Here is a 20209-nt window from a genome sequence, read left to right on the forward strand (position 1 = left end):
GCTTTGTGCGGATGCACTGAGTCATCGAAAATGTATTCGCGTTTAATTACAATTTAAAAAGAATCAGCTAACCCCATACAGTGCTTAAAATATATAAATTTCGAAATAAACGGACTTGTCTTTAGTTTGCAACGCAAATTGAAATGAAATAAAGATTTGAGTGGCAGGGATAAATGCCGTATGGTATTGCATTCCTAAAACTGTAGTATTTAGTAGAGCAATATTTTCCATTTTTAAATCACATGATTGGTATGAGCTTTGGCCATGTTTTGAACACAAATTATTAGTAATAGAATGCTAAGCTCACAACTAGTCAAAGGAGTCCCATCTTCAAAATACCTATCGAATTACGAAAGCAAAACAGAAATAATGGGCTTTTAGCGAGTAAACCACAAACGGCTGTCAATCATTTTCCTCCCATTTCCACTTTTATTTCCATACGCATTACCGCACAAATCCACTCCATCAATCGGGCCCCAGACATCGTCTCCTGCCCCACGTTTCCTCTTATTGAGGCAATCAATATGCCCAGCCATCGCGCACCGGGAGCAAAAAGAGCACAAGTAAGACAAAGGATATGTGTGTGCCTGTGAGAGCACATAAAAACATGAGATATACTTGAAGCTACTTTTCGGCTAACGAGCATCGCACAGTCAACGTCTTTATTGTTGCCCAACTTGCGATTTCTTGCCTTCACTTGCCCGGGTTTGGGTTGGTTTTCGTCTGAATGGATGGATGCTTGGCAGGGAAATGGAAAATGGGAAGCCGTAAAACCGAAACGCATCCTTAAGCCTGCAACATCAGCTGAAGCAGCGTTTTCAAAAGCTCACGAGTATCCATCAATGGCACTTTAATGTCCTATCTATTTTATAGCAGATTTTGAGCATTCAATTTCATGATCAGTCCATGAAAATAAGTTCTACATGCATTCCAGAGGCGGCTCCCTGTAAAGTAAGGGAGCCTGGTCCAAAAATTCCGAACTCCAATCGCGAACGATCGGCGAGCGGGGGTGATATCATTGGTGTCAGCAGCAATGTCCTCACTAGACGTTCATTGAACATTTCTGCTCCCCAAGACAAGGAAGGTCGAGTGTTGGAATGCGCGCTCACCTCAAGCAAAAGTGGCCAGTATTAGTTGGGAATTATATGAGCTGCAAGCGCAAAATCTGCAAAAAGCTGATCTAGCGATCGCGAACTGCAAGAATTTCTAACAGGTTTCCAACGTATCCTGTTTTTCGCGTAGGGGTAAGGTAGGGATAGGGTAATTTCCAGTGCAACCCTTATCTCCGGAAGATTTATGACAACGACTAGTTGAGGAATTCACAAGCTACTCATTCGGCTCTGATGCTTGATGAGCCGCCCTCATGTTAATATGATTAATTTCCGTTTTGGTGTCGTTTCGGATCCTAATCGGATTCGTCTCATAAATAAATAGGCAATTTCCTTTTAGTGAGAAACCTCAAGGACACTCGGAAGGAGGAGCTGAAGTAAAATCACGAGGCTGAATAATTCAATTGGAGAACGGAATGCGGAATACGGAATACGGCTTACACATTCATCCTGGCAAGGAGCCACCTTCCTCTTCCCAGGCACTGTGACATGTGTCTCTGCTCCTGACTGCTGCCTTTGTCTCTAATATTTGGGAGCTCCGAGCGGAGGACTCACTAGCATTTTCCGTTCGCATTGTGACAATTTCGTTTAGTCATCTTCGGAACTGACTGGCTGACTATCTGCCAACTTGCGAGGCAAATGGCTGGGGAAAGTGAAAAGTCTGGTGAGGCAATTGAGAGGCGGCATCATGTAAATGATGATGATTACTGCTCCGGGCTGTGGACGCCTGTGGAAGATTGATTCCGTTCGGCTGTGTCGCCCTACTCTGCAGATTGAATATGTCAACAGAAATAGGAGAAGCCAAACTGGAAATGAAAATCGCTTAGCAGATTTATCTTTTGTTTGCAAGTGAAATATTGCATACACTAAAATGTCGTTTGTAAATAAAGTGTAATAAACAATTTAAACTCTACTTCTGACTTCCTTCTAAACGTTAACAATTTCTTATTATTTATAACATTATTGATATTAGAATTGATTCATATCTGAATCCCCAGAAAGTAAAGCAAATTAAATACTTAAAGCTTTACAACTTAAAAATTCCTAGCTCTCAGTTCAGACATAACCGAATTCCCTAATGAAATTGAGCGTCGCTTTAAAGTGCCCAGGAACGAGTCGGGCCAGCAATAAAACAAAAAGCGAACAAATTGTTAACCCAATTTCGAGTGACGTTCCCCAATGTCTAAGCGCTTTTCGGCCCACCCACTCGTGTGGGAGGGAGGTAAAGGACAACAACCAGGACCAGGGATGACCTTCAGGCTTCCAGTATCTGGCGGCGGCGTTCGCCTCGAAATAAACTGCACTTCTCGGGCTTCGGGCGAAGCCGTGGAGAGCGTGGCGTGAAATAAAGTCGACAGCTCCCAAGTTCCCAGAAAGATTCAGGCAGCAAATTATGCTGTGCATTTTGCAAACTTTATGAGGCAGCTTCACAGAGGGATGGGAGAATGGAGGGAAATATAGTGGATGTCGTGTCAGCGGGCGGGGCACAATTATTTATGAGCAGCCATGGACCAAAGTCTACGAAGAAGCCCTTTGAGCTTCATTAGGTTTGACCTTTTCTGACCGAGATTGCTTCTCTGCGTCCTTTCCGAAATGATTATTGTTCCTGTCGACATTTCCCTGCTCTTTTTTATTGGAAAAACAAATGTAGCGTTAATTTTGTGCCGTTCGAAAAGGAAATGTCATCAGGACAATCATCAGTGTGTGGTCAATGGTCAATGTCCTGCTCGGCGTCCGTGAATAATCTGAGCATTTGTTCGAGGAATTCGGCCCATTTGGCTGTAATCGAATCATTAGGTATTTCCCAAAATTAATAATCGCAGGAGGGCATCTTGAACATGTCATTAGCCTAGCAGTTCCCGTTTTCGATTCTGATCAGTTGAGTTTAGTGAATAATTCATTCTGGCACTACAAAAGTAGCCTTAACACGCATGTACATACATATGAAATATTCGATTTGTACGAATGTTTTTATTGCAATATCTATATCTACACAAAACAATTGTGAATTGTACGTTTATATTTATATAGCATATATTTTAACAAAGCGTTTGCACTTGTGTACAGAAAAAGGCACTTCAAATTGAAGTACGATTAATAATTTAATAAACTTTGCTGGTCTGTGAGAGCTTTAACACTTTTAAAGTTTTCATGTTTGGGCTGTGAGTAAAATTGATGGTTTAAATATAGAAATACGACGTAGAGGTAAAATTAAATTTAATCACTGTAATTCGTAGTTTTTTCTTAGGTAATTGTAGACTAATTTCAACCAATATGTAAAGAAAATCGATGGATTTGTACTTAATAAGTTCCTGTTCTCATTAATAGCACGTTTTAAATGTTCCTTTAAAATATTAAGCACACAAGGGGTGGAGCCTCCTGCTCTAAGAGTGTTTATAATGCACTTCAAGCGCCACTCACCCCATTAAAACATAGTTTTGATGGCCTCAAGCTTTTAATGCCAAGCACAATCAATCTGACAATCAAGTTGAATGCTGCCGAGAGCCGGAAAATTGCCAGCTCAATTTACACGAAAAAATCTAGAGACCGCAACCGCTTAATAACTCACAGTGACCAAACATGAAAATCGAAAAAGTTGTGACAAAAGTATTTGCCAAATGCTGCCAACAAAGTTCAAGGGTAAACTTTCCGTGACGGATTCCATGGCATACTTTTCAGGGCTCTCTGGGGCCACTTTGGGGCCTGGCCCACCACTCATTACCGGTGAGGTGGAAATACAAGTAACATGAATAGGTGGATCCCCCTGGAAAGATAACTTACGTCTTATGCCCCAATCCATCATCTTGCAGACTTCCCGCGGCGATCTCTTCGCTGATGATTACTACTACTACTATTACTAATATTTATAATTGGACCACATAGACTGACTCCTGCTTGTCGGAACAAAATCACTTTGCTAGCACACAGCGAATTCAATTGAACGGCTTCTAATTTTGACAATTTTCTGTATGCATGGTGGGCGGTGGAGGAGGAGGCGCGTCGGCACCCGACGATGGGCGCCCAGCCATCACCCTGCCATCGTTTTATCTTTGGGAAAAACTGTTGCCGCCGTCGCTGGTTGCCGGTGAACTTTTCTCGCCTCAAATACAAATGCGATGTGTCGCGGGTTTCCCGAAAGAGCAGCGTCGTGCTTTCCCGAGCAGCATTACTTCATGACTGAACCTGGCGCTGGATGTGAACCCATTGCCTTCGCTGTTGCCCCAAACACAATGCGGAAAATACGGAATTCGGCTTTTCGTCGGAAAACTCTGTCGGCCATCGGCATCGGCAGCACGGTTTGAGTGTGTCCAGAGAGAATAAAACTTTGGACCGAAAGTCAGAACAATAACCCATTGAGGAAACCCCAAACAGGGTTGACCGCATTCAACGCCAGTTTACTTTCCAAAAACTCTCTTGTCACATACAAGCAATGAATATATTTGCACAAATGTGACTTAACCATTTTTTCGAGTGCATGTGCGTCTGTCTGTGTGAGTCCTTTGGCGTGTGACTGTGAAGTGCACGGCGTAGATAATGGATAATGGGATGCGTGTTGGTGGGGAATCCCCATTACGCCCAATCCCCCTCCCTTTGCTCACCACCTTTGCCACTTGTACCGGCAGTAGGTCGACATTGCAAAGGACGCTGACAGCGGGTGGAAAAACAACAATAATATGAATCAACATAAGCTAACCACAACCAACAACAGTCGAACCCACCAGGCGGCTATAAACAATTTCACTTAAGGGTGTTGTTGCAGGCATTCTTTCCTAAGTTAATTGATTAATATCTCTTACCAACTATAACAAAATCCAAATGACAATCCCCAATAACATAAATAGATCCCATATTCCGGTTATCGATGCTGCACCGTACTTCGAATTGGTAAAGAAAGCACATTCGCTTCTCCCATTGGTAAACGGTCGAGTGGCCAAGACTGTGGGATTCGAGGTGGTCAGGCCGTTATTCCTGTTGCCGACCCACCAAAGGTATGCTATTATCCTTGACAGGACGAATCTACGGAAGGGAAATAGACGCACGCCAGAGACACCAAAACAAGTCGAACAGGCTGGAATGGGTTAAGTCACCCTGGAACCAGGAAACTCCCCACAGACACGCAACACGGAACGGTTTGAAGTTTATGTGCTACAACCTCAAAGTGAGCAATAAAATTTGATAAACGTCCGTTCATGAGAACGAGCACTTGCAAAGAATCTTCGTAATAGGTTAAATTCAATATTCCCTACTAATTCATTCAAGTTAATTTAATCTCTGTAAACATAATTAAATAACCAGCACGTAATTAATTTCATAAACAGTGCAAATGTGTACATTTTTTAAAATTAATTTTCAACATGTAGATATGTTATTCTTAACTTTTCAAGGAATTATTCTCTTTGGGGTATTGAGCTTTTGCTAAATTATTATTATTATTATCACCCACTGTGCCAAGGAAGCCCAGACAAACAAAAAGGAAATTAAATCGAAAGCGAAACTCAAAACGATAAAAACGAGCCACAAAGGATACGAGCGAGATAGACTCAACAACAGAGAACCAAATTTTCAATTTCTCTTTTAGCAATAAACATCGAAAGTGAATTAAGAGAACGTAATGCCCCACTTCTGGCTAAAGAGAAATCCAGCATCACATCTTCAAACGCATCAATATTTGGCTGATACAAAGGCCGAGATACACAACAGCGGGAAACACTTTAGGACGCTAGAGGAAATTAAGTTATGGAGAACGAAGTATTTTCATCATTCAACAATCAGTCGCACGTGTTTTGTTTATCTGAACAAAAGAGATACTACCTAAAAAGTGCATTACGAAACGTTAAAAGGTGGGGACGCTACATCTCACATAGTGATAAGAAAGTTAACGAAATAGCCCACATGACTCTTGCTCCTCGTTGTATGTTGACCCACATTGATTGCCCCCCAAAAGGGCCCAAATAAATCATAATCTACGCCGGTAAACAATTCACCCGCTCTTTTTAACTAAACTTTCGCTGCGTTACACTAACACACAAAACTAGGCAGCAGGGAAAACGCGACCAACAATTAGCAAAGCCAAAAGGCGACGTCAGCCTACAACAATGCGAGTAAAGTGCGGTCGTTATTTACATTTTACACCTCTCGAATGGCCCAGGGGGCTTTGAAGAGAGACAGGCATAGTAGCAGAAAAGGACAGCACGAGAAGCACACTCATGTAGCTGCCACGGGGTAAGCAACAGGGACTCCCGAAAAGGATCCCTGCCAATGTCATCATCATAAGCGATTAGGGTTGGGCTGGGATGTGAGTTACACTGACGAAAATGGAAATGTATATGATTTTTGATCACCTCAGCAACATTTTACCTTCTGCAGAATAATATATTTACACATAAATATGCCGTTTTCTTAAACTGCTCAAATTGGTTTAAAAAACTAAAAAATTTAAGGTTTAGCAAATGTTTAGAATGTTTTCATAACAGCTATGGGATATAAACTTCCGATGAGACCTATTTTTTACTAAGTTCCGTACCGATAACTTTACGCCTGATCGTCTTGATTAATCGTGCTGGTCAAAATATATATAGTTTGAAGTCTGATTAAAATTACAATACTCTTCGCAGGAATTAGCAAACATGCAAAACTCAATTCAATGTTCTAAAATACACTATTCACCTCATTAGTCCTTTGATTATTGTCCTTGCTAACATGGTTGATGCATACGCTAAATGCTTTGCACCACGAATATGAAGGAAAGTTTCCCAGCGTATAAGGCTAATAAGCTATATCTCTCGGTAAGTAGGCTAGTGTCTGCATGAACATGGAGTTTTGTAAGTGTTAAAGTAATTAAAGTTTCTAGTTCTTCATGCGTAATTGAATTGCATTGATGTTTGGCTTCACGGGTTGGTTAAGCTCGAAACGGTCTTCGTTGACGGCAAGTTTTCAATTTAGTTTGCAAAGAACTTTGAATTTTTTGATCTGTGCACTTTTTAAACGTATTTAAGTTTTGTGAAGGTAAATATATTATATTATGCACTTACGTAGTTTCTCACAAACATTGTCTCTCATCTTAAATATAGTCTATAGAGTTAAGTATCTTATGATGAAACTTCTATTCACTAAATGCATTAATTTACTTAAAAAAAATAAAATTGTTTCTAATAAAAATTCAAACTGGAGGAACACCTCCGGACGCAAAAATTCCGTCGCAACGATAAGAAATGCCAACCGATACTGAGCCACACAGAATTTATGAAATACAAAAATATCAACAGTCAACGTGCTTTTTTGTTGCCTTTCTTGTTGCTGTCAGTCAGTTTGTTTAACAAGTGAGTGAGGTAGCATAGTTATTGATAAAACAAGGCTTACGCTATGCCAGTATTGCGTGAATATTTATGGATGAAGTGGCAATTCCCCCACGAAAGAAAATTGATTTTAAATGGTTGGAAATCAGGTAATATCAAAAAGCACTCACCTCGCGACGTCGGATGGTTCATGAGTATCGATAGCGGGCACTCGTCGTCGTCGAGTATATATTCTGTTCCGTCACTGTTGACCTGCATTTCGTAAAGAACAATATTAAACAGAGTTATTTTAACGATACATAATTAAGGGACGCGATGCTGAGGCCTGAGGAGTTTAAACGTTACTAAATACAGGGTATTTAGTGTTTTGACGATGATTTGAAATGTGGATGATGTCTTTTAAGTGAAACATATTGGCAATTTCTTAACAGTTGTTATTACATGAGTAACTAGCACTTTAAGATAAAACAAGAGATATAAGAGCACATTATAGTGTTGATTCAATCAAAAGATTACAAAAATCTTCAGAAAAAAACATTTGATAATTCAAACTGGACTATAAAACTATACTCCTTCAGTCTACAGCTTCACATCAAACTCTCAAACTCATTGTTTTACTCATCCCACCTGAACCAGGCAGTAGTGCACAGGATCGGCCTTTTCTAGACCGTATTTTGTGAGCATTTCCCGCACAACAGCCTGCGCACAATCCCGGATGGAAAGCAGCAGCGTCTTGTAGGGCACGTCCTGACAGAGGCTCTCGCCATAAATCTTCAACGTGCCACCTGTATCGGGACCACCATCCCTAGAACGGAACTGCTGTAGCTTCTTCTCGAGCTTCTGCTGCCGGCGCCGCCGCATCACGGCCTCCGGGTTTGAGATCGATCGGGTGAACGAGGTTTCTGGTAGTTCCGTGTACAGTTTTCCTGCCACGGCATCGCTGCCGTCGCCTCCAGGTCCACCGGCGTTGCCATTCATGTGGGCAGATCCCGAGGATGCGCTAACCCCATTTCCCAAGCCCAAATGACTGCCATTCGAGGTGGGCGGATCGGAGCTCAGCTTTGCCATCTTCTCCTTTTTCTTCTGCTCCTTTTTCTCTCGCTTCGAGAGTTTTCTCTTAAAGTTTAGATCTGTCTGCTCGATGGGCTGTATATGGTAATATTGGTATATAAGTATTAAATAAATCTTGTCGATGATTTGAAATTACTCACAGTGGTCTTTTGGTCTATGTTCTTGAGCAGGAATCGACCTTCGCGATCGTCAATATGCCAATTCAGCTGCACGAGTAGTGGCTTCTCGTCGGCATTGAGACGACGCTCCTCGCCATTGGCATGCACTTCGTAAAGGGCGTAGTTGGGCACGGATAGCATCCGCATATCGGGACGGAATTTCTCAATGAGTGTGTCTGAGGAAAAGTAATAGTGGCATTATGATGTCCAAATGTTCTAAACATGTTTTAATTTAAGTATAAGCTGAATTCTTTGCTTTGTCTTAATCTTTATAGTATATTCTCAGTGTAAGTATTAAAAGAATGCTTCCAATCTTCAGCATAAATTTAATGTTCAAGGATTTTCCCCCTTTTTTTATAATTAAAAGTTAAAAGTTGTTCAAAAACCCATACCTATGACATCTGTGACGGTGGCGTCGGAAGCCACGCGAATGCATTTGGTGGCCACTTTCTGGCCAGCATCTTGGAAGTAGAAGCGCATAACGCCATGGAAGAGCAGGTTCTGCAGTTAGAATAATTAAAATGCCAATTAAATGAACCTATTTATTTATTCATAAAGTAACTCACCTCGTCTGGCTCGGAGAGCGCAAACAGATCCAATCGATTGGCATTCCATTGCTGTATCACTGAACGTACTGCCTCGCGATCCAACATCTTCTTATCATGTGACATACTGTACAGGTTGTATTTGGGGTGGGGGGAAGTCTCGTCTCAGTTCTGGGAGAATAGATCGTGTTGTGACTCCAGTGTGACGTCGTTTGGGCTTCGTTTTGTTGGGGCTACGAACTATCTGTAAACAATAAAGCATACATTTTGATAAAATTAGATTCTGGGTTTACAACTTCCATGAAAGCATCGTAAACGAAGGCGGAATCAGATGCGCAAAGTAAAAAGTAAAAAGTTGACGCAGATGTGGCAAACATGAACTTTTCGTTGCCAAATATAAACACCAATGGATCCAGAGGGCAGAATACTACGAGGCAATGTAAATGTTCGTCTGTTTACCTACAAACTTTGATGAGGAAATAAAAATATGTTGGATGTGAACTGTGAACTACATTTGACGAAAGAAATTTTAGTCCATAGTATGGATCATCGACTTGGCTAGTGACGGTGATTAAAACAAAAACAATATAGGGGTACATAGGGTAATAAATGAAAAGTTAACAATAAAACGAATATGCTAAATTGCTATGAACAACATCTCAGAGTAAGTAAACCTATGCTTTCGCATTTCTTCACCCAACTTTCAGCAATGATAAATGGAAGATACCGTTTTGATTTATGATCGGTCTGGCTAACATTTCCGGAGAGTGGGCCCATACCGCAGAAGTATATGACAATACCCTGCTCCTCTTCGAGCCAATTAAAAGTTCCATTACATGATCATATCTAACCAGAATTTCCCACACCAGCTTTCTGCGCTCAGCGACCCTAAACAAATAACTTCATCAAAGCAGAAAATTTCAGGGCATTTGTACAAATAACCCGAAGACGTTATTTAGGGCGTGTTCTCTGGTTGGTTTGTGACGGTTGGAAGGAAACGTTCAGAGTTCAGCAAAGTTATTCCGAAGAGAAGTGATGTCAAAGAGCGGAAATATGCCTGAACTAAACTATTCCAACCCTCTTTCCTCACTCAGTTCTTTTAACTTTTCCCTGCTATCTGCTGGCATTATATTCCCCCCAGTTCTGGTTCTTTTTCTATGTTTTTGTTCCGTCTTATATAGGCACTTTAATAATAACCGTCAGAGGTTCCGCCTGGCGGAACACGTCGTTTGTGCACTGGAACTTGTCGATTTACAGACCACTCGCTCTATAAGGAGGCCCACAGAATGGTAACCGTTTAAGTAAAGCTATTTCATCAATTTCCGCGAGGGCGTGCGTCCGTCGTCAGCTGAAATTGCATATGTTTCTGGTGCTTCTAGAGTTTTCATTGAAGGTGTGTGTAGAGACAAGTCCTCGATGCATTCAGGCATGGCCAAAAAAGGGTTGCGTTTAAGTGCTTGGGTATTTTTCGTTGTCCGTTTCCAAAAGTGCATTTTAATGGTTGCCAAGGCATCTATAGTTGTTTTCAGGGTTGATTCGGAAATAAGGGGAAGGGTTGTGTCAATATAGGAATTTACTGTTCTAGAGGGAAGTTCAATTGCTTCCAATCTGTATCCGGAAACAAAAGAATACTTGCACAAAATGAGTTTAATGTAATATTGATTGGTTAATCATCTTTAACAATTTATAGTTTTTTTATTTGTTATTATTTATTATTCTGCTGGTAAATATAAATATTATGTTTACTTTCGTAGGTTTGAATCGAATTATCATGTATTTTTTGTTAACATTGAGTTAATGTAAACTTTCTCCTGTTTCTTTCATACTGGTTCCATTATTGTCCAGTGTTCCCATATCAAGCTTTTTATCTGACTTGTTCATCGTTAAACAATTAGATAATGAATATATTATCTTGTCAGAAATAACATTTTCCTGACAAGTTATACGAAATGAAGAGGATGGGTAACAAACAATCAGTTCCAACTGAGGGACAAACAAATTGCTCCTACAAGTAGTGAAGTGGCTTTTTTAGTTAAGGAGGAAGAAACTAACTATATAATCGCTGAACAACATTATTAAAAAGACATAAAGGTGACATTTCATGAAGATGGAATTTCTGTGCTACCGATTTGGGAGGGAAAATGTCGTTGAAAAGATCGCGAGAGGCAAGATAATAAAAAAAAAAACGAGTCGGAAAACCGCAGGGAAATAAAATTGTCGCTTGATGGCTGAAAAGAGCCAAACAGTGAGAAGGCTGAAAGAGAAGTACCGCAATACGACGCGAATGAGCAAAACAAAGCCCATCAACAGAAGAAGAGGTGAATGTACGAAGACAACAAACTACAAAACGCAGATACATTTACATGCTCAGATCCAGAAACAGCTGAGGTTAAGATAGCAGCAGACCATTATGTCTTAAATTCTATTATAAAGCATTATCCTATTATTATTGTTAACTATAAATAATCTTTGTATGGAGATCAATGTTTAAAGCCTCCGACGGATCATAGCAAATGTAATCTTTAACGAGCAGTTTTTTTTGCATTGCTACCACTTCAGCGCGTTTTCGGATACAGATGCAAAGTTTCTGAGAAGCGCGAAACCTCACGAAGTGGGTCTGGGACATGTAAAATTGTTGCTGGCCTAGGCATAACTAAAAGTTTTTTCTCTCTCGCTGCTTTTCGTTTTTTATGCAGCTGTCGCTTTGGCACCTGCAGCGCGGCAATAGACCCACCTCACATGACTTGCGCCTCCCCTTCGACGCCCCTTCGCCTACCAAAGTGCATGTTTGCGAAACTTGTTGCCGGTTGCAGTTTTCGTTGAGTGTGTGTGTGCGTGTGTGTGTGCTTTTGTTTCTTTGTGTTTCAATTAATTTCGGGGTCAGTGGGTTTGCAAAACAAACGGAAACAGCCGGAGGATGGACAATTTTAAATGGACACGATGTGGGGAAATTGCTAATCTGCAGTTCCCCCAAAGGAAACACCCGAATCATAGTCTGCGCAGAAAAAGGAAGTCATCTATGTGCTGGAAACTAATCTTGTAATCTAAAAATGAAGCGATTCATGTTAGAAAATACCTTGCGATATAAGACTAGATAGTTATGGAGACAAGTTAGAATAAAGGTAACTATCCGCGTTATTTATAGTAGTAGGCTACAATGGACTCGTTAAATGTAACAGATGGAAGAAAGCGTTTCAGACCTTAAACATTTTTAATATATACATTTGCATGTTTATTCTTAGTCTGGATCACTAGCCGAATGATCTGGCCAAGAAAACCCGTACGTCTTTCTTTTTAATTTGTTTGTCTTGTTAATTTCCTTCGATACGATAAAATCATATTTGAAATTTCTACCTCGCACTTCATCTAGCTGAGTAACGGGTATCTGATAGTCAATAAAATCGGCTAGATAGATCTCTCTTGTTTTACTCACTGTTTGCAAGAAGTGTTTGGTTTTATTTCTAATTAACTCAAGTTGTAAAACGTCGAAACAAATTTTGTTGTTCCTAGATCTCTTGGTCAGACACTTGGCCTAGATCTCTAGTGTCTGAATTTTAAATGTCCAAGTTACATGTTAGGCCGTTTAAAGATTTTATGTCTAGAAATTTGGATTTAAGATTTTTACCAAACGTTATGGAATTTCGATATGAGCTAATACCTCAATAAACAATTCATCTCGCAGTTGCACAAAAATCACACATTTTTAATTAGAATAAATCCAGGTATATGGTCAATAAGGAACTTTTTGGCATTGCACTGAGATAAATAGGTTTATATTTGTTTGCTTTAGCAACATACCATCTCCTGGGTTACAAAGAAACTTTCGTCATGACACTTAAACATACTTTTAAGTCGGAAATCCGACTACACAGTTCTTTCCCGTCTTGTTTACCTTTCGGTCGATTGCTTTTGCTAGCCCTTTTGCAACGGTCACTTTGATCTGCCCTTCTGGGGCTTCCTACTTTCTGCTTCTGACTTGGTTTTGCCTCTTTAGACGGCGTCACTTTTACTAGAAATAAATCACGAAATGTATAAAAATTAATGCATTCTAGGGCATTTGGTAGCTTATAAAGAAATAAGTATTAAGATCGACAGGAAAAGTTGTGGCGCCCAACTACTTAACTTCTGAAATTTGCTTATAAAAAATACCAAATACTAAATACTAAAACTCCGTATTAAAGATTTTCATAATGCCCCTCTTTTAATGTTGGGACTTTCGAGCTTTTAATAAGAAGTGCTTACAGATTTATTGTGTCTTTTATTGTGGCTGGCACGTTATTGTAAATCTCTTGGCAAAAATACGAAAACTGTTTTCCCCGAGAGTGGGGAAGAAAACAATAAACCGGCAAACGGCTTCAAAAGGCATACCAACGTGGTTATTGACTCTTTTTTCTCTTTGTTGCTGTTTCAGTTTCTGTTATTGTTATTATTTGCTTAACGCTTTTTGCCTTTGGCTTGGGCTTGTTGACCGCCGAACTGAGCCAGGAAGCGAGCGATGAGACCCAAGAGGCGAAACACAAAAGTCCAAACAAAACCACCATGAGTCAAGCTGGTTGTCATTGTGGTGGCTGAATTTTCTCCGCTGCTGGGCCACGCTTAATTGGTTGGTGGAATTGGGTTGAACGCAGTTCTTAATGAGCTCTGAATTGCTGCTAGACGGTGTGTGGCGGCGAGGGATCGACCGGCTGAGTCAGCGTAGGTGTGCAAGAGCTCACAGAAATAGACATCGAGATCACTGCCATTCCAGAGGAAGTTCTGGCGAAGTTACTGATGGCATGACTAACCCTTGGAAGTTGTGAAATCAAGTGAAGGCAACCAGACATGGAACTAACCCAAGAAAACCTATCACTATTAGGTGACTATTATCATGAAATCCTTACAAGATGATCAGTTTGACTTGGATCATGGGGCTATTTGTTTTCGTAATCGGATATTGGACTTTGATTTTAAATTCCGATTGCGCATAAAAGCTTCTATGAAGTGCCGCAGCAATCAAGATAAGCACAAAGATAAGCCAGATCACGATAAGACCACGTTTCCGCAGTATCAGTCAATAACCTGTTGACTGGTAAACAAAGCCGTTAGCGAAGTAGAAAACGTGGTCAAAGCATAGTAAATACTTTGACCAGTGTTGGCCAACTTCACTAATTAACGCACAATCTGAACGGAGGTCTCAAAATGTCGCATGAACCAAAGGCAAAATCCTAATAGCAGCATCGATAGAGTGGGAAAAGAAGCCACAACAAGTGAAAGTTGATTAATAGTTTCCGCTTATGGTGAAGCGGTTTCTTGATCACAATTTCAGTGAATTTTCGTCTCACATTCTCTGTTCCTACACATATACCACACATTTTTTCGCGTAATTAGCACAACGAGCACGCAACTCGACTCGAAAATCGAATGAGTAATGCATGCAAATATTAAATTAATAAAGGGGGAAAGGGAAAGAGGGTTCTCCCCCACATTTGTGCATTTTTGCATGTGCGCATAATCAAGCTATTCATTGTTTAATATTTATGAATATTTGTGTTCATATTTTCTCTTATTCATACATACGGTGGGTATCGAAAGTACGTGGTGCTGGCAAAATGTATGTAGGTCATGGTTATGAACAAAAATATACCTTTTATTTTCATCAAAGAGTTAAAGAATCAACATTTTGGGGATATGATTGATAAACACTTGCTTTAAGATTGGACCATTATGCTATAGGTAACATCTCTCAAAGTTTGTAGTAGGTAACTCCGTGGGGCCCATTGCATGTTCTCACAAACGAAACAGGCACTCCTTCCTAAGCAGAAATTTATGGAAAATTAACTAATTAAGTATGCATGGATCATCGTGTGGGGCGCGGCACTATAGGTAGACTATGGATGATCAGGCATACATAATTATGACTTGCTGTATCTACGGACTGCAGACGATCCTAGGGATCTCTGGGAATGGTTACTATATGCACATCGCCTAAGAAATGAAAAAGTTCGATCAAGGCTTAGCTTGGTATATTCATATTTAAGCACAACTTCTGAATCAATCAATTGATGCCTTAGTAACGATGTAAAGATAAAGATATCGTAGTAGATGCTTTTTCGAGTTATAGAGATGGTAAGTTACGATACAAGTTGGTTCATACAACTAGCTGAAATTACGTAGCCCATCTCGACCGCGTTTGGAATAAAAGATTTCTCCACATACACTGATTACCACACCACCCAGCCGAAATGTGCAGCAATATAGATTTTATGATTATTCAAAATGGTTCGGTCAGGTGAAAACAAACAAAGGAAAAGAGAAATCATCCCCCTCTGCGTAATTAAAAAGTGTGAAATGTGTCCGAATGGGAGAAAAGTTTTCCTCCCCGCTGGTCAGGTGTCAGGTGTGGTCCGAGCCGTCCGGTTTTGGCCAGCATTGGGTACACTAAGCCACCGCTCATGTAATGGCCATAAGAAAATCAAGCATAATTGCAACAGCCAGCATAAACAGTTAAGATGACGCACTCGGGCTGTTAACTTGCCTCGAGCGTGGTTATATCTGATGTTGCCATTTTGCATGCCGTTGAGTTTGTTGTGACTGCCGGTGCCTAATTAGGCCAGGAAGCAATTAACCGGTTAACAGACGCGACTGCCAGCGCTTTGTTTAATGCATCCGATGTGCAGAGTGACCTACAGTGCGCGACACAAGTGTAGGCCAGGAATCTCAAATTACTATAAGTTTCATAAACTTTTTAAAGTATAAGTCCTCTGGAATTGGTAATTCCAAGAAAATCCACTCACTCACTCTCTCACTGTAAGCAGACACAGTCCTAAGGCTTTGAAACGCACTGTATAGACTCATTCTCTACGTGAAGTAAGTCAGCTATGGGTGCATATTTAATGTGGGAAAATAATGCTGGGGCGGAACTCGTTGCGCGCTTTGAAGTCGCTGATTGCCAGCATCTGGGGAATAGGTAAAGTAGCAACAATTGCGGTTGCTAAATGATCGTGTACTTACTTCTAATGGCAAAAACTGTTTCTGAACGACTCAGAGACATATTTCAGGGCGTACTTCTTGGAATAGGAAACTTTCACTCGACCGAACAACGCCCATAAAAGATAAACACGATATATGTAGGAAGGCACAAATACAAAGTACGAAGTATGAAGAGGAGACATTAAAGACGACGACGATAAAGAGACGCAGACGACATCGACAATTGACAATTTGCAGTGTAATTCCAATTATCGTGAAAAATGTCCAGTGTCGAGTAAGGAAATAAAACGCATAAAAGTGGAAAGGGAAATTGCTTTACAATCTTTCGCCAACTTTCTAGGATGGAATTCGATTGCAGATATCAGCTTAACGATAGATATAGATCGTTTCAAGCCAACTCAAATCAAATTCAAACATTTCATTAAAAATATTTTTCCATAACAAATTGCATTCTAGGAATACCAGCCATGTTCCATTCTTAAATCCGGTCCTGGGTCTAGTTTCACCCATAAGCAATTCCGATCGATGAGTTTTAGCTTTGAATATTGTAATCCAGCCGCATACTGAATTCCCCAACAGTCCCACAGTTGCAAGCCGAGTTGCTTGGGAATCTTAATTAAATGCCATAAACAATTTGTAAGCCGGTCGCTTGGCAAATCACCAGCAGACGCAAGCCGTCATGTCACTCATAAATGCAGATATATTGTGGAAGAGAATCGGGGAGCACGGTGCACGGTGCAAGATGCACGGAGCACGGGGATCGGGAAGATACGCCTAATCACAACCGGTTGGCTGTGTGGAATGCCACATGGATTCGACGATTGGCATGTCAATTTATTAATCGTGCTGCGTTGTCCATTGCGCAGGCGCAGCTGTCAACTGCCAGCGATTGCAATTCACTTATCTGAGTTTGGGCAATTAACGTAGTTTGGGTCATTTCGAGTGGCTATCTCACAAGACACTCCCTTTCATTCAAACTCTTTTCAAATGCTTTTGACCGCGTTGACCTGCGCCTGGTTAATGGAAATTACGTAGCCTGGCAATTAACATTCAATTTACATTTGTAAACCTTCACTTTCATTTGACCCCTCTGAACAGATTTAAGACTTTCCCTACTTCTGGATATACGAAGTGAATCAGTGTAGTTAATTATTAAAGATCCAATTACACATTGTAATGTTAAATAAGTTATTTACATTTTGTTTCAGATAGTTGTCTGTACTTGCTAAAAGTTGAGCTCTAATTTTAAGGTTTTCACCTTCAATCATCTCTTTGCTTGTCAGTTTCATGAGTTATGTCATTATTTTATCAGATATATTCGAACACATTTCTTTTTGTAACATCGCTTTTAGTGCCAACTTTCGACTATTACGCCAAATGATGCAAGTCAAGTTGGGCCGAGAAAACAACTAGAGTGTGGATAAATTGAACATCTGCTGATGGCGTCCCATAAAATCCTCGACAAGATCTTACATCTTTGTAATTACGAAAAAGCAGCAACTGAGGTAGTAGGGCGTTAAATCTGCAGCTGTTAAAACAGGGAGAGACAAGGCCAAAAGAGCGCCGTTAGGTGAAAACCAAAACAAATAGCTGGTAATCAGCTGTCGCGGCTCAGAGACTCGAAGACGGACAAATAATTAGTTTCAATGAGGCGGTGGTACTTGAAAAAAACATAGAGAAGCATTTTCGGGCAAACTCTTAGATATTCACCCAAAAAGACAGGCAGACAGACGGACAGACGTAATGACAGACCGTCTTAGACACATTAAGACTCCATTATGCATTCATTTGGGTGCGCAATGAGACAGCCGGAGAAGTCTGAGTGCCTGCGAAGCCCATCCTGTTCGAATCATGAAAGGAATTCGGCAATCCCCCAAACAAAAGGCGCTGACAAAACTGAAACATTACCGAATTCCGAATAATCTCCGAGCCACAAAAATCATCATCCGATGTTGTCTCTCGACTTTGAAGTGCCACTGTATGAACGTTTCTTGATATTTGTAATGGTTTGATTGTAAATGTTCGTTTTTATTCTCGCAGATATTACTTTCATAGCTAAAAGTAAATCTACCAAAAAAAAGTTTTTTAACTTTCATGTTAGACAGTTAAGGAGAAACAATGCGATCCCATAAATCTTTCTAATCATATTCCCGAATAATCCGCTCGAGTATTTCGTACCCTCAAAAAGTATCTCGGAAACCGAACACTGCCAAACTTGTTGCCAAGCGCACTCTGATGGTATTTCCCGGTGTGTTTACGTCAGGGGTGGAATTGTGTTGCACCAACACCCCTCACACATACCTATGAATGTACATGCCACGGCGGATTCGAGAGCATTCCCGATTCCCATATTCCCATAGAGACAAAGGGGCTAACAGTCCAGACCAGGTAACAGAATCAAGATCATGCAAAGCAGGTAGCTAGCTAAAGGCAACACACGCACACGTTTCGAATCACTAAGCCTCGAAATAAGAGATATAGAAAGGATCACAAGGGTGCACTGCACAAAATTAGTGTGATCTATGATAATTAATTTAATTTGATTTAAACATACTTTCAATTCTTTTCGCATTGGTTTTAAATTGTAAGCGAGTTTCGATTCTGAGTAAAATTCTATATTGCTCCAGTTGCCATACCGAAAATGCTTTCACATGACCCCTGCTTCACCCTGCTCCCAGTTCAAGTTTGAACCAAATGTTCTCAGTGTATGCACCGGGGGAGAGAGTTGTGCACTGGCCCAGAACGTGGTTGGAAAACAGTTTTCCCCTACGATTTACACCAATTGACAATTCCAGGCCGAACTCCTGGCTCGGGGTTCATTCAAACCGCGAGGGAAAGGTAGAAAAAGTACAGTCAGCTCGTGGAGGACTGCCCTTTGTTGCACCTCTGTACCTATTCGGTTTGTCGCACTTCTGTCCATCAATTGCAAGGGTCGCCTGTCAATCAGCGGCGAGAAGAAAAGTGCCAGGAGAATGCAATGGCACTCCTTCGGCTGAAGAGGCAAAGTCAACGAGTTCTGGGATGTAGGCAAATGCATCTCCATTGTTTTGCACCCATGTTCCCATGTCGGGCTATTATGCGATAGGAATGCATGAGCGGTTGGTGTGTCGGGGTTGACTTCTGGTGGCGATCACCAAGACGGCCGGTCCAGAGAATGCAGATTATCACGGCTAGACGTTTCCATTAGGCCAACTGTCAGATGACATGTAATAGATGAAGAATGTCTGCGGTGGAGATTCTTTCGCAGCGGAACATCACATGACATAAATATTTCAATGATCGCCCTTATGGATGATGTTGACGGGGATTGGCCTGACTTCAAAGTTTGTTTTGAGCACAATATCACTAAATATACAGATAAATCTGCCTACACTTTTATTAGCCAGGCAATAAGCGATCTGATGGTTCTCGATAGTTTCATTCTGACAGCAAAGTGTTTCTCCCCACAATGAATTCTGTAACTGGAGTGGATAGTCTGCTGTAACTTAAACCGCTACTATGCTTCTATGGGAAGTTTTTGCATTCAGTTGACGGGCGTTGGCCAGCGGGAAATGCGAACCCCAACTGATCTGCAAACTTTCTCACATGAAACCACCGCGCACATGAAATGCAAACAAAGTGGAACATGAACACACTCTCCTCTTCTCTCACACACACAGCAGTCAAGTTTGATCGCTCTGCAATAACAATAACTCACTCGCAAAAATAACAAAGGCACAAAACCAAACAGAAAAAGAGCACGCTGCATAAACGGCAGCAAAAAGCACACAAAACCAAAATAAAATCACGGTCAGGCGGAGAAGAAAACGAGTTTCTTGGCCGATCGATCGGGCGAGTGAGCCATAGCCCACTACTTGGCTGGTTGGCGCGGCATTCGATTTGCGAAACGGGTTTGCGCACGTTTCAGCTTCGAAGGGGCGGAATCGGACGCGGACCAGAGGTGGGCGTGGACGACCCGCACACAACCGATCAGCGGGAAACTTTGCCTAGTCACAGTTTTATTTGAGGAGAATCATATTTGTGATTTGGGAATAACAATTAAGGATTGCAAGCATGGGATC

The 20209-nt window shown here is 41.0% G+C and overlaps 1 protein-coding gene and 1 non-coding gene across 8 annotated transcripts in view; both read right to left on the reverse strand.

Annotated features, from left to right (window-relative positions):
• The window catches only part of LOC6726760 (afadin), a 44841-nt gene that overhangs the window by 20925 nt on the left and 3707 nt on the right, over positions 1-20209 (reverse strand). For 5 of the 7 annotated variants that reach the window (XM_016176005.3, XM_044923376.1, XM_016176003.3 and 2 more), the window contains exons 2-6: positions 9201-9423; positions 9027-9135; positions 8617-8810; positions 8033-8551; positions 7576-7657 (exon numbers count right to left, since the gene is read on the reverse strand). In XM_016176005.3, coding sequence (XP_016033252.1) covers positions 7576-7657; positions 8033-8551; positions 8617-8810; positions 9027-9135; positions 9201-9305 — 1009 coding nt within the window. In that variant the 5' untranslated portion in view covers positions 9306-9423. Of the gene's footprint in view, positions 1-3890; positions 4285-7575; positions 7658-8032; positions 8552-8616; positions 8811-9026; positions 9136-9200; positions 9424-13071; positions 13189-20209 lie in introns of those variants that run through there. The other 2 variants (XM_016176002.3, XM_016176000.3) reach the window with 2 other exon arrangements.
• LOC120285116 lies at positions 963-1086 on the reverse strand. The gene has a single exon (XR_005544429.1). It is a non-coding gene; the product is annotated as a U4atac minor spliceosomal RNA (small nuclear RNA).

The sequence above is a fragment of the Drosophila simulans genome, chromosome 3R (assembly GCF_016746395.2).
Source record: "Drosophila simulans strain w501 chromosome 3R, Prin_Dsim_3.1, whole genome shotgun sequence".
NCBI classification, from domain to species: domain Eukaryota; kingdom Metazoa; phylum Arthropoda; class Insecta; order Diptera; family Drosophilidae; genus Drosophila; species Drosophila simulans.